This window comes from Anser cygnoides, chromosome 3, assembly GCF_040182565.1.
Source record: "Anser cygnoides isolate HZ-2024a breed goose chromosome 3, Taihu_goose_T2T_genome, whole genome shotgun sequence".
Taxonomy (NCBI): domain Eukaryota; kingdom Metazoa; phylum Chordata; class Aves; order Anseriformes; family Anatidae; genus Anser; species Anser cygnoides.
The window spans coordinates 2,920,048-2,935,117 of NC_089875.1; the positions used below are offsets into that span (position 1 = coordinate 2,920,048).

General features: G+C 39.1%; 1 protein-coding gene across 4 annotated transcripts in view; it reads left to right on the plus strand.

Annotated features, from left to right (window-relative positions):
• Window positions 1-15,070, plus strand: part of KIF16B (kinesin family member 16B) — a 140,057-nt gene that overhangs the window by 115,269 nt on the left and 9,718 nt on the right. For 3 of the 4 annotated variants that reach the window (XM_048060978.2, XM_048060975.2, XM_048060977.2), the window contains one exon: window positions 7,679-7,762. The exons of the other annotated variant lie outside the window; for it this stretch is intronic. In XM_048060978.2, the coding sequence (XP_047916935.2) occupies window positions 7,679-7,762 (84 nt within the window). The remainder of the gene's footprint in view (window positions 1-7,678; window positions 7,763-15,070) is intronic. 4 annotated transcript variants of the gene reach the window in all.

Here is a 15,070-nt window from a genome sequence, read left to right on the forward strand (position 1 = left end):
GCTTCAAATATTTTGAGCTATGTAACTTGAAAATGTGACTTAAGTGGCTTTTAATTAATTCTGTTTGTTTCTTTTTAGTGAACAGTACATGTTCAATTGATTTGTTTTTGATCTCCATTAGATTTTTTTTCAGAATTTATAAAATAGCCTTTAATGTGTTCATTAAATGTTCGCTATTTCCCTTTGCTTAAGCCTGTCCTATGAAATTGTATAGAAAAGGTGATTTATTTCAGACAAAATACCAGTAAAATACAGAAGCTAAGCTTTTTAAAATCTTGTTGCCAAATTTCTAAATATTTAGTGCAAGTTCCTAGTTAAAAATACAGCTTTTGTCCAATTTCTTTAGAGTCTGGGAGTCTTAGTACATCTTGAGAAGTTGAGGCTTAAGTTACTTTGTTTAAACTTCAAAAAGTGAAACTAGGACAGTTTTTTCTTTCATTACTCCCTGCAAAATCAAGTCTGGTGCAGCTGCCACACTGGCTGCAAAACCGTGCCACATTCTTCTCTTTGATTTTTCTCATCTGTGACAGAGAATTCTGGTACAAAGGATCAAAAGTCAGACATGCCCTTTGAAAAATGAGAAAATTCAGAGTTGTAAAAGTAACATGAGAGTTAAAGAAGACTGACTTTTTAATTTAATAGTTAGCATTTCCTTAATTTTCTTTTTTTCCCCCTTTTCCCCCATTTAAATATATCAAAACACTGAAGTACAAAGAGAATTTGGGATGAAAGATTAAAGATGACTCAGCCTCCATCAATGTCTGCCCTGTTTTTCTTCTTAAAAAAATCTTTTACTATATTGTAGGCACTAAAACATAGATTTTACCCACCAGAAATAATGAGAAGTTTCAAATCCTGTAGATTTTTGCTTGATGTAGGAAAATGGCACTTTTTTTTTTTTATGTTTAGGCAGCATAACACTTTGAACAATTTCACGCTTCAGAAGTGACAAGCCTACATGACTGCGTTATGTGGTATTTTACTTTGGTCCACTCTGCATTGAAATACCATCTGCAAAGTACTTTGCAAGACTTGCATTAAGATGTTATGTTCCACTGTACCGTAAAAGCCCTAAACCGAATTAAATCCAGCAGGTCCCTAGCAAACTTCCATTAGTGTCAGTGAAGAGTTTCCAGCTGAATATAGAGGATACCCTTATACTGCTGACAGTTTTGTATCCTAAAGAGCGTGAAATGAATATTCCAAGTCCCAGGCAAAATCTATTACTGTATCAGAGCTTTCAGTTGTACTCTCCTGGTTTCCAAAAGGCCAGTCCCCAAATTTGCATCTCTTTCTGGGTCACAGTAGTTGAAGGCTATGAAGATGCATGGTTTTACTTTAAAAGTGTGTGATTCCGTGTATGTGTTTATAGTTATATGCTTGTCCTGGAGTTAATTTTCTTCTTAGTAGCTGGTATGGTGTTGTGCTTTGGATTTAAGATGAGAATAATGCCGATAACACACCGATCCTTTAGTTGTTGCAGAGCCATGCTTAAACAGAGCCAAGGACTTTTCAGCTTCTGGTGCTGCCCTGCCAGCGAGGAAGTTGGGAGGGGACACAGCTGGGACAGGTGACCCCAACTGGTCCATACCAGTGCATGCTAAATATTCCATACCACACGGCATCCAGCTGAACAATAAAACTGGGGGGGTGGCTGGGGATGGGTGGGTGCTTCTCAGGGGGGCTGGCTGGACATCTATCAGCAGGTGGTGAACAATTGCACCGGGCGTCATTTGTTTTGTGTATTCTTTTATCATTATTATTATTTTCCTTCTTTTTCAGTCCTATGAAACTGTCTTTATCTAAACCCACAAGTTTTACCCTTTTTCTGATTCTCTCCCCCATCCCACTGGGGTGCATGGTGCTGAGCTGCCAGGTTAAACCGCAACAGTGCTGTTGCCAGAATTAGGTGAATCTTACAGTTGTATATAAGAAAATACAGGTGACTAAAGAAAGGGCACTTGCTGTTCTGCCAGCTACTCTTACCAGCATTAAATGCTTGATGATAACCTAGTTAAAACCAGTCTCTTGGCTGAAATGTGAGAGCAATACAGGAACTGAATAATCTGTTTGTGATTTGCTAGGATAATACTTGGTTGGTCTGAAGCACCTTTGACTGGAGGATTGGACCTGGGACTGTCTGAATTTGATTGCATTAATCTCACAAATACTATATCTTGGTAGGTAGGTGTCGTTTCTTGGAGATGAGGTTGCTGAGACACAGACAAATAACATGCCCCCAAGTAATACAAGACCAGAAATAAAGCACAGCCATTTTATTTATTAAAAAGAAATTAGGGAATAAATTGCAAATGACTGTTTGCCTCTCCTGAAGTCTGCTACTGCCTAGCAACAATTGCCAGATAGGATAAACATCATTAACTGTAAAAAGTTCAATGCCTAAAAGACATGAGGAGTGCTGATATGCAGTCTTGAGGTCTCTCTGTACTATTTTAAAACATTATCTTTTTTTTGCATTTGGGGCCTAAGGGTAGTCCCAGTCTTGCCCATGGTATGTATATGCATACATGTGCCCACTGGTTTCTGTATAATGCAATTTGTGTTATTGTGGTGCTGTAGTTAAGTGTGGTAGGGAAATGCTTCTGCAGCCAAAACAAAAATTAGAAATCTTGCATACTACATGCAGAAGCTTCTCAGGAAATCATTCTAGCTCACTGTTCCTGTCAAGCTGGGGAATATGCCCGTTTATTTCCCCTGACAGAAAACACATCACCTCATCAGCAACCCTAGAAAATGACAAAACATCCAAACTGAAGGAAAAAACTGACTGCCAAACACTTTCGTTGCCACTGCAGGAAGGGGGGGCTGGGAGAGGAGGGCCATGCTTCAGAAATTTCAGGAAAGTAGAATAATTTACCTTATCACCTGTAGTGTCCCGCGGTTACGCTTTATATTACTGCAAAACCCTCATCTCTTAGTCAAGGTGTGACCCTTTAAGAGTACATTTGAGCTAGAGGGTACGTGGTCATTTAATTTGAAAAGAATAATTGATACCTCTGAATCTGGAGAATGTGAAATTCTTTTAGTGTTGGAGCTGAGGCAAACGTCTCTGTGCAAAATCTATATACCTACATATATCTTACATACTGAAGTAGTAAGAACAAATGCAATTTGATCACGTACTGTGCTGTGTGTATTTACCTGTAGCAATGGTAATTTCATTTGAAGTTACCATGTAGCTTCTTGAAGGCTTTGTAGCACTACTAATAACAAAATTTGATGAATTTATTGAAATATTCACTACTGCGATTTGGCTTAAATGAGTGAGGTATGAGAAACTTCAGCTGAATTGTTGATTTTCTGAATTGCACACAATTTGCTTCATATTCTGAGTCTTCCTGTCAAGTGGCACATCATGGTAGAGAATATTTATAGGAAATTATGGCAACATTTATCATTGCATCAATATATTCATATTACTGGACTGCTTTTTTTTTCTTTTTGTAAGTGAAAATTACGACAAGATGAGAACATTTTTATAATCACTGCATATTTCTGGAACTCTTGCACCAAAGTATTTTTCCCTCACACTGAAGGACTAACTTTATAAGACATTGACAGAGATCAATGGTCCATATGTAAAAGTACATTACTTCTGGTAAACGTATTAATATTGTATTTTTATATAAATATACTACAATGGATCAGCTTCCTATGACAGTGAAATTACACAGCCACATAATTACATAATCCACATTGCTGCATAAACAGTTCTGGTTCTTATGTTGCAAAGATAATCTTCAGACTGTGAACTGGGTGAAAACTGGTGCTGTGATGTCTGCTTAAGCATTTGGACAGTCTGAAACTAGAGCCTAGAGAGTTTTGGATGTCTCCTTTTTGTTTTGATGGGTATTAGATTCTGCAGTCTGTTTCTGCTGTAATGGCAAATGAGGAAAATTAAGTTTGCAGTGTATTCTAAAGAACACATTTGCTTTTGTATCTCGTGTGATATTTGGCATATAGTGGAGTAGGACATATTGGAACAATTCAGAGCTTCCAAGGGTTGCTGAAATGATGATGAAGTTTACGGTTGGAGGTTTTGCTGCCATGTAGTTGCGAGGTCATCTGGCGTATGACAGAAGTGGCCTGCATTTTGTTTGTGTGATGGGCAACTGCCAATAGTTTGGCCAAGAGAAGAGCCAGAGAACCCTTGAGAAAGACAAAGCAGCCAAGCAGGGACATGGAGTTATGCCAGCAGACCCGAGGTTGCGTACCTTCTGCATCTAGCCCACGTAGAAATGGTTACTGCAGTAGATAATTGGTTATTTGTAATGTGTCCTGTGCAGGATGTAAAATCTTTCCAGGTACATACATGTATGTGTAGGTATATTCTGTACATGTGAGTATTACAGACATAAGTAACATGCATACGTGTTCCAAATACAGTTTGGCACAGTGGCATTCTGACCTGGATGGTAAGTTTTTGTTGCATATAGCTCACCAAAACCAAATTATTTTGGTCCAGATGTTGATCAGCAGTGAAATAATGATTTTCGTTTAGGTTCAGTTGTAACTTGAGGTGTTTTAGAGCCAGGTTTACTGGCTGAGGCCTTTCTTTTATGTATTAGATTTGTCTGTGGTAATGGACTTCTGTTGTCTGGGTTTCATAGATTTGTGCATTGGCATGATTTGGAAATTAAGGAACGTTAAATCTATGTGACCAGTTACTTTTGTTAGAATGAGTTTCATAGAATCTCAGAATGGTTTGTGTTGGAAGGCACCTCAAAGACCATCCAGTTCCACCACCCTGCCATGGGCAGAGACACCTCCCACTAGACCAGGCTGCCAAAAACCCTATTCAGCCTGGCCTTGAACACCTCCAGGGATAGGGCATCCACAGCTCCTTTGGGCAACCCGGTCCAGCATCTCACCGCTCTCATAGTAAAGAATTTCTTCCTAACAGCTAAGCAAAATCTACCCTCTTTTCATTTAAAGCCATTGCCCCTTGTCCTATCTCTACACTCCCTGACAAAGAGCCTCTCCCCAGCTTTCCTGTAGGCACTGGGAGGCTTCTGTAAGGTCTCTTTGGAGCCTTCTCTTCCTCAGGCTGAACAACACCAACTCCCTCCGCTACATTTTCATAGGAAAAATGCTCCAGCCCCTTGATCATCCTTGTGGCCTTACTCTGGACTCTTACCAAAAGGACCACATCCTTTTTGGGGGCCCAGAGCTGAACACAGCACTCGAGATGGGGTCTCACGAGAGCAGAGTAGAGGGGGACAATCACCTCCCTCGCTGTGCTGGCCATGCTTCTTTTTTTGAGGCCCAGGACACTTCTGGCTTTCTGGGCAGCAAGCGCGCATTGCTGGCTCATGTTGAGCTTCTCATCCACCAACACCCCCAGGTCCTTCTCCTCAGAGCTGCTCTCAATCCATTGTCCACCCAGCCTCTATTTGTGCTTGGGATTGCCCTGGCCCAGGTGCAGGACCTCGCACTTAGCCTTGTTGAACCTCATGAGGTTTGCATGGGCCCACCTGTCAAGGAGTTTAGCAAGCCTGGCTGTTTTTAGAAAATACAACTAACCATTTTTCTCCTAAAATATATTCAGAAAGCTAACAGCTTTGGAAAACACTTCAAAGGCCATTGCCCATCCCAAAGTTTTGTTGAAGTAGTCCCTCAAAACCTGTTAAAATCAAACTTAATTTAGATACAGAAATCATTCTTGGTTTCAGATGTGATACCTTGCTTTGTCTCTACAGAGTATTTCTGAGGAAGTGGTAGCAGTAGCTTTTTTTCATTTGTACAAATTGGCCTTTTCTTGACAGACACTATTTTAAAATTCTATAAATAAAGTATTTATTAGTAAATAAATTCAAAAACAGTCTTCCTAGAGCCAGGAGGGGATTGTGGTGGTAGTTGTTTTACCTTGTTTGTTTCTAGCAGTTACATGATTCAGTACTACTTAATAAAATATAATTTCTGCAGGGGTGGGATTTTGAAGCCCTTGAAAATATTAGCACTGATATTTCTGTATAGGTTAAGGAGTGAGTAATGCAGTGAAAATAAGTCCCAAGGACATAATTACAGGATACTATTTGGCTGTGTACTGCTTGTCCTGCCAACATGAAGAAGCAGGCACACAGAGAAGAATATGATTGGAAAAACTTGAGAAATATAATTGGGGCATGTTGGCAAGACTGATGCAGAACAGACATCTCTTCTGGTGCCCCACATCACTTGATATCGCTCATTTGAAGGTGTCTAGACACTTCTATAAAACTATCCAAGTCAGAGTTTAACCAGACAGTGGGAATAAATTATTTGTATTGCAGAATTCCTTTGTATTTTAAGAAAGGTTACATTCAACGTTAATGATGAAGCTCCTCATTTAATTCGGTATACTTCTGCTCCTTGTAACCAGCCGTAGACTCTCTACAGTCCTATATGTGGTGATATACTAGAAAATGATGCATCTTGTTTATTATTTCAATATCATCAGATAGCCTGGGGAATTCATGCAAGAGGCATTTTTTACACAGGGGTTCTGCCTGCAAAACAACTCCAGCAATAGCACTGTAAGGTTGCGTATTTCCATCTTATACCGTGAAAGCTAGAAAGAAATTGTTTTCAACTGCCTTAAAATGCAAACACGGACTACGTGGAGAGGACTTGCTTTCTTGTACATCGTTCCCAGCAGCAGTGGTTTAGCAGACAAAGTTCATTGGTATGTGTTACCGACTGTTGAGTTGTATGTTTTCCAGATACAGCTGGCTGGAATTAGTTCAAATGTTTTGTTTGCTGATTTACAGGAAAGGAATAAAGTTCCCTTGCTTTCTCCTCTACTAGAGTGGCTTGCTACAGTTCCTACAGAATGAAAAAGAAATGGAAAAACAGCTTTGAACACCTCTGTGTTGAACTCCTAAAAGGACAGATCTGAACAGTCATTTTTAGATGTTCTGCTCCTGCCTTGTTTTCATTTTGATTGTGTTAAATAGGATTTTGTTTGTTCATGTGGATTCTCTTTACAAATTAAACTGTTGCCTTCCTGCCTGGACATATATTTGAATGCATTTGAGCTATGGTTGAGTTACAGCTCAGGAAGTCCCTCTTGCTATCATCAGAGCTGCCATCACAGTGGATGTACGTGCTCTTAGCCCGTCCCTGTTGTGAAGGAAGCTGTCACGGTTTAAGGCTCCATGGAGATTCCTCAGGTTGTGCGCAGGTGTCAGCTGGCACCTAGCAGTGCTGCGTTCCAGAGCATACTTCCAGTGATAGTTTTTAAATGCAAGGATATTACATTTATGATCTAACATAAGAAAAGATGAACAAATGAAATGGCAATACAATTGGAGACCACAGTTTTTAAGAGACTGAATGCAGTCTTTTAAAAAAACTTCCTGAAGAGATCTTTCTACCTTCTTAGTAGGTGTTAAAACATTAGATTCAATTTGCAACTCCGTAAATGTGACAGTCTAATTCCTAAATTTGCTTTCTGTCACTCACATATGAACAAAATGTGTTGTTATTTCAGCTGTGCTACAGACCAGATCATAATACTGTCGGTAGAAATGTATAATGGGATATTTGCTAATAGCATATACTGTAGCTCATGAATATTTGACTTTTTCTTCTTTCCAGACGCTTTGTAGTTTTAAAGAGAATTTTCTCATTTTAGCCTGTCATTTATGATGCCAATTCATCCTTTAATATCTTCTAGCTTGCTACTTTAGAATTCCCTCCGAAGAAGCTCTTTGGAAACAAGGATGAACGAGTGATTGCAGAAAGACGGAGTCACTTAGAGGTAATGGCATCTTCCTCACAGCATTCTGAAGTGTATTTAGGTGGAGTACTATCTGCTTGACCAGCAGAAACCACTCCCGTACAGTCATAGTTAAATAGCCTACTTGTAAGTACGAAGTTACTTGCTGCTTCATTTAACACAGGAGATGGCAGCAGTAGATTGCAAAGTAATGAAATATGCCTTTAAAAAAAATTAATCCTAGTCTGGAAAAAAACAACTCTTTGGAGATGTTCACAGGAGGTACATTTATTTAGTGGGGAAAGGTTGCGGATGAGGTAAGTGTTCACTGTAGACAGATGGTCTCTGTGCAAGACGAGATTAAAAAAAACTTGCTGCTTTAAATGCAATTTGTTATCTGAAGATTTACTATTTTATCATGGTTACTATATCCAAATATCTCATGACAGAAGGAAAGTGATATTTAGGCATCTCTGAGCTTTATTTTGTAACCCAGCTTGGAGTATATTTTTTTTCTTTGAATTAGTTTTAAAGCTTCATTTTATGGTGGACAGAGTTACTGAGTTTGAGGGTTTGGGGTTTTTGTTTGTTCTACAGTGCTGTGTGGATGGCACAATTTTGACTCCTATCGCACTTTAGGTCTTTATATTTCCATGCTAATGCGCATATTATTGCAGCCCAGGGGCAGCAGGTGGGGTTTTGGGAAAGAAGAATAGGTAGGAACAAAGACTAAACCATATACCCCACAACTGTTTTGTAGCCACATGGGGATTACCTGATCATGCAAGTCGTAAAGAATTACTTTCTTTGTAGAGCTGAAATAGCATTAAGTAGAGCTTTAGAGAAATTAATATAAAAGTAGATTGCTTCCAACTGGGATATTTTCTGGCATGTTTTGATTTTTTCTATGTACTTCACCTTTTCTTTGATCCAAAAACAAAACATCCTCCCACTGACTTTTGATGTGAGGCTGTCTTACATATAGCACAAAATGTAATCTGTTTTTTGTTTCGTGTCCTCCATAGAGGGCATAAAGGCATGGCCGCATTCACGTCTAGTACTCAGTTTGCATATTTTTGTACCAGTAAGAAATTTAATCCCTTAATCTTTCTGACCTTTCATTGATTTCCTAACCGACTTTATTGTAACGTTTCTGAATGTTAAAACTGCTGTGTAGAGTGATGCTTTGATCACAGTCATGTAGTATTTATGGCTCTCTATGTAGCCAGTTTTTAGCTTTACATTATGTTATATCTATTTTAGCTAATTTAAGTCATTTAGAACTGTATTACCTATATATTTTGCAAATACTATAATAAAAATATATGAGCACTGTTTACATGAATATGTTTTGCCATATGCTGGGTAGTACAGTGGGCCATACCACTCAGTAATCTTGGCAAATCAGTCAGCATTGGAGAAACTCTAGGTCTCCAATGGTCAAGAGAAAGTTATATTGAGGACAAGGAGCCAAGTAAATATTACCATTCCTGACATGAGGAATTTGATGGAATGAGCTTGTCGTCATTTCCTGAAAATAGCAAAAATGCCTGATGTTTGGACCTCTACTCCTGGTATCTTATACTTTTTTTCGTTGTGCATTTTTGCAGTAGTTTGCTCTGGCTTTGCACTGAAGGTCAGTAGCTGGTGATCTTCAGCTAACATAACTGCAGCCTCCTTGCAAAGCAGTGGAAGAAACCACCTAACTAGTGATTGTTTCCCATGAAGTCTTCGAAGACTCAAAGCACATCTTGAATTATACTGGGAAACTATTTGGCAGACAGAGAATGTGTGATAGTGCACTATGGCACAGGCACCGGTTCTATTTAAAATGCCGTCTGTTGCTTTCTCATCATTTTCAGTCTGGGGTGAACTTTGAGCATGTTTCAGTAGACTAACCTGAAAGTAGTAATGGATGGATTGCCTCTGTAAGGGACATGGTTTCTTGGCCTTTTGAACAGGGCACATTTCTCATGTGGAAACTGGATCAGGTAAAGGGTGAGGAAGTCAGACCTTGATAATGAGCAGAAACATGGCTAGCATGCATTCAGTTGGTTTTCGTACCCCATTCTGTGCCTTGATTTGCTGTAAACACTATGCGATGGCTTGTAGACCTTGCAGGTGATGTTAATCTAGTAATTGTATATAGTACAAAAGCTTATTTGATTGTTTCCCATGGTTAGGCAAGAGTTAATGACCTAATACAGCAGTTTTAATAAAAGCAAAGCCCATCTTCTAGACCAAAAAAAATTGTGTGTTCTTACCTGAAGTCTGAGCTGACCTTATTGACTAAAAATGTATGACAGTCTGACAAATACCAGTCTAATAATAGTGTTCTGAACAAATTTTCTGTGTTGTAAGATCATTAGTAGAGCTGTCATCCCTGTGGTGGACAATAAAGAAATTAATCTCCTCTTCCAGTTTCTGTATTAGATCTTTGCATATCTTGAATGGGCTTTGTGTTGTTTTTCCTGGACTTTTTAGATTAATTTTGGAGTGGGATAGAACAGCTTTGACTAGTCCAGCACGTTCCTGAGCAGCATCCCCTGAGGAACAGCAGTTTCTTGTTCTAATTTACATTTTTTCCAAGTACGCACATAAATGAAATTTCAAGATGCAATATGCACCTCTTTAAGGGATAAAACAACCGAGGCTGTCATTTCAGTTCAACAGCCCGTCTAAAGTGTGTGCTGAATCGAGCAGTTGGTTACTGAAATGGTCTCGTAGACTCTTCTCCTTATGTCAAGGCTAAATTGCAACTCACGGTCTGATCTGGGAAAATGAGGCAGTTAGACTGGGAGTTGCAGGAGCAAAACTACTCTTCAAAATTAGCTAAATGTACAGCAGAGAACTACTTCTATTGCACGCATCTAAACAGCTACTGTAATTGCCTCTCTTTGGGTCTAGTCAGGGAAATTTTTCTTGTGCCTAATTATAAAAGCATTTGCCCAAAACGTCCTTTGTGGGACCTGTAGCAGTTTAGGAAGTTTTTTTTTTCCTACACCACACCTCTTGGGTTCTAGCCACAAGAGGAGCAGAAGTACTGAGAATAGCAGGAGGGCTTTTGTGGCACTGCTCAGTGCAGCTAGAATGGGGGAGGGGGTATTGGGTGCTGCTGGTGGGGTGTTGCTTTTATTTATTTATTTATTTTTAATATTGCCACATAAATTACCTTGCTTCAGCTTTAGTTCAGAAGTGGGCATGTTACTTCATTGTAACAGGTATGATGTTAATTTGAGTAGAAGACTCCAGAAAGCCCCCAAATTATGAGGATTGTGATTTAAAATCACAATGAATGCAAAGTTTAGGTAAAACATTAAGTTACTTGTTTATCCTTTTTATCCTAGCTGGTAAAAATGCTTAATAACCAAAAGCTTCACAGTATGTTGTTGGTAAGAAAGCACATTATGCATATTTTTTTGTGTGTGTGAGATGAACCTGTAGAGAAAAAAGTCTTTGATCTCTAGCGTGATACATATTTGCAAAGTAAACACTTTTGCTTTGGTGCTTGTTGGTAGAACGTAAAGTCTTTTGACCAATATCTCACATTTCCATAGAGGTTTTGAAAAATAACAGGCAAGTTGGCACAGGGTTTTCACCTATACATCATGAGAGAAAGCACCTAACCTATGTTTAAAATTACCTATCCTAAGAGCCTTGTTGCAATCTATTAATTTAGTATTTCATCAGGGACCTGTTGCAGGGCAAAACTCTAAATTAATTGTTCCACAGTCTAAAGACTGTAATTTCACTTCAGAGCCAACCTTGCTTGATTAAATCTGCCTTAAATGAAATAGCCAAGAATTCTTTTGATTAAAGTTAATGAGTAGAAGTTAGTGTGTATCTATCCTTTCATGCAATTAGAAACCAGTAAATAAGGATATAGGATCCTTTTTTTTCCCTGGTGAAATCAGATGTATACCTCCTTTTCTAGTTTATAAGCAAAAACTTTGTAAAGGAAGCACATGTCATAGGAGAGATATAATTCAGTGCAGGTATCTGTTTCCATTTTATCTGCAGAATATCTTTTATTACTGGGGAAGTTACTAGGTCTGTGGATGACAGTAAAAAGTTTTCCTGAAATCCCCACTGCCCTGAACACTGCATTTTTGTATCATAATCATTCCCCTGCTTATTTTTTCTTCTTCTCTTGGACTCATGCTTTGTAGTAGTAATGAAGGTCAGTATTAGCCCTGATCAACCATTTTGCAGCTAGGAAAACTGCACAAGTAACTGTCTGAGCTGACATAACAGATGGGGTCATGTTTCCTGACCCCTTATTCAGAAGTCTTGTAGCCATGGGCCCACTAACCTTCTTCTCTAGTCTTGCTTTCATCAGTGTGCTCAGAAGAGCATGATTGTTAAGCTGACAAAATTCCAACAGGCTGCTGCTTAAAGGCAAACAAAACAACCCCACAACACAAACCTCAGCCTGTCTCCTCTCTGTTATTGTTTTTCACTCTCTGTCCCCACTGCTGCGTTTCCTCAGGTATGTTTAAGGGGCAACAGGCAAAATCCCTGACTGGCGATGCACCAGCAGACAAGCATGATGGTTGGTAGGAGGTGTGTTTCCTTGTGCTTCTCCTTGCAGAGCTCAGGGAATGAAAATAAGTCCACCTGTACCAGCAGAGTAAAGCAAATCCTCTTTGAGTTTTGAAGGAGCACATACATCTTCCTGGCATTGTCTCTGCCTTTTTTTAATACTTTGAATCTCTTTAAAAGATTGACATGCTCAATTTATTTAAAATTAATAACACAATTGTCCTTAACCTCGTAACTTTCTGGTGTCTGATGATGAGTTTATCAATGATAGGTGTTAATGCAAGAGGCAGAAATAAATCTTGTATGAACTGCATAATTCAATTATCCTCTCCAAGCTGTAGAACTGGCTGGTGAAAGCATCACAAGCACTGAACTGACTGAACAGAAATATTGCTGTTTCCTCTGGTCAAAATTAAGCTTCCAAATTACGATTCTTTAACTTAGAGGCCAAATGCTCTGTTTTGTTTTTAATGTGTATTATGACTTGCCTTCCTTTGAAGGTGATAATTTCTAGGGTTTTCTGTACACAGCTCTGAAGCTAGCCTCTCCAACTTGTCCCTTTGAAGTGGGGTTCTGCTATTTTTGCATGACTCCAAGAATCCAGTTCTTAAGGAAAACACACATCAAACATGAATTTGTTATTGTCATTCAAATGTATTACTAGTTTCAGAATTAACACCTCAGTGGCAACCATCAAAAGAGACATTTGAGAAAACATCTCAAAATACTTGTCCACAGATTTGGGCAAACTGAGTATGTTCTAGCCAGTTTAAGTCCTCATTTCGTATGGTTTTCCATAGAGTCATGAGGGCAGAAACATTTTAATGAAACTGTAGGTGATTTGTCATCTGAATATTCAGTATGAACTTCATGAGTACATCCCACCAGCCTTTGTTTCACAGTCCATGCCTTAACCTGTTTAACTGAGACAACCGGCTTCATGGTAGTTCCAGGTGAACTGGAATTTCTATTGGGGAAAAAAAAAATCCTATCAAGTGGGTTCAGTAGGAGTTTCTGTTTCTGTTTGATTTTTCTTGACGCTGACGCCAGTCACAAGGACCTTTCTAAGCTACTGATTGTGTGTCAGTTCAAAGTGATTATTAAAAGGAAATTATTAGACTCCAGTATCAGCTTACAACAACATCCCTAATACCAAAGCTTTTTAAAAGAGCTTTAAAGCCAGCTGCTCACCAGCCTGGCTCTTGCAGATTGCATGTTTGCCTCTGACAGTGCAGTTGTAAATACTGTTCTTAGAAGCATCTCAATGAGATGGGCTTCAGAAAGCACGCAGAATGTATTTGATAATCATTGAAAGATAAAAGGAAGCTTTTCCTTTTGTTGCAGATATGACTGCATACCATACAACTGCTATTGCAAAAGCAGACTGCTGCAAATGTCAGCATTTGATAATCCTTGAGAAGGTTGTTTCATACCTGTAGTCTGAAGTACAGAATGCTACATCTTAGAGTGATGATTTTAATTTCCCAGCAGAAGAGTAGGGGAATGCAAGAGGATGTAATAGGAGCACAGGAAGAAAGAGCATAGACCTGTCCACAAAGAGAAGAGCACATGTGTTTGGGGAAGGGGACCAAATTGTGAGTATCAGTTAAATGAAATCCACGTCAAGGACAATTTACTGGATTAGGTATATTCAGTTTGCACCAAGAGCCTTTCATAACCTCTAGTAACTGTTTAAAAATATTTTTAAACAAAACTCTCTGCTTTTCAGCAGCAATACTGAAGTCTTGCCTTGCTTGCAGATAGTAAAACTTTGCAGTTAACTATTCGAGAACAATTTCCCATGTCGGGTTCGTGGCCTTCAGTGCGTCATTGGGACTGCTCAAGGCACCTGGCTTCTCTTCTTTGAAGTGGCAGCCCTTGCAGAGCAGCTGTAGAAACTCTCAGCAGTAAAGCGTTTCATTTCATCTGTTTTTGGGTGTCACTGCTTCTTGTGCGAGGCTGTGTTGGCTTCAGAAAGTGAATAATGATTTTAGTTTTACTCATCGATTATGTTCTCTACATATAAATAAGTAGAGATTAGGATTTTGCATGTGTCAGCAGTTGATCCCATACCAATAAAATCTTACTTTGATTAAAAATCATAGAATCTCAGCCAGGATGATAGCAAATGAAAGAGGCTAGTTTTATAATAGCAATAGAAGAGAAAAACGATAGTTTGGAAGAAGTGTAAGCTTGGATTGTTTTCTGAATGTGTTCAGTTCAAGCTCTGATCAACAGGCTGCTAGACACAGAAGGAACACTAAGCATAAGCAGCCCCTTGGTCTCATTTGCTCAAACTCAGCGGCTCATTCAAGATCAGTTCCGAAACCCTGTTTTGCAGAGTTTGCTAGAGGTAACTCTCATGTAGTGTACATACCCCCTTACAAAAACTTCGGCATTTGTTTCTTCAGATGCATAACTTCAGGTCCCTACCTCAAAAACTGGATCTTTTGTGATAAAATGTTCATCTCTGTTTCAAATAAAGAATTAAATAGGATGTATGCAACTCATGGGCTGTTTTTCTTTCCTTTTAGAGTATCAAAAAATAAGAAGGTATGTTGATGATAGAATCGTAGAATGGCTTGGGCTGGGAGGGACCCTAAAGATCATCTAACTCCAACCCCTCTGCCACAGGCAGGGACGCCACCCACATGATTTAGTTCAGGATATGTGACAGCGTATAGCTTGAACTCTAGTTTAGCTCCGCATCGCAATGTGTTTTACTGTCAGTTCTGAATAAATTTCCCAACATCCTGCTACAAATCACATTTTGTAGTGGTGCACCTTGATCGGTCTTCAGTAATGGCT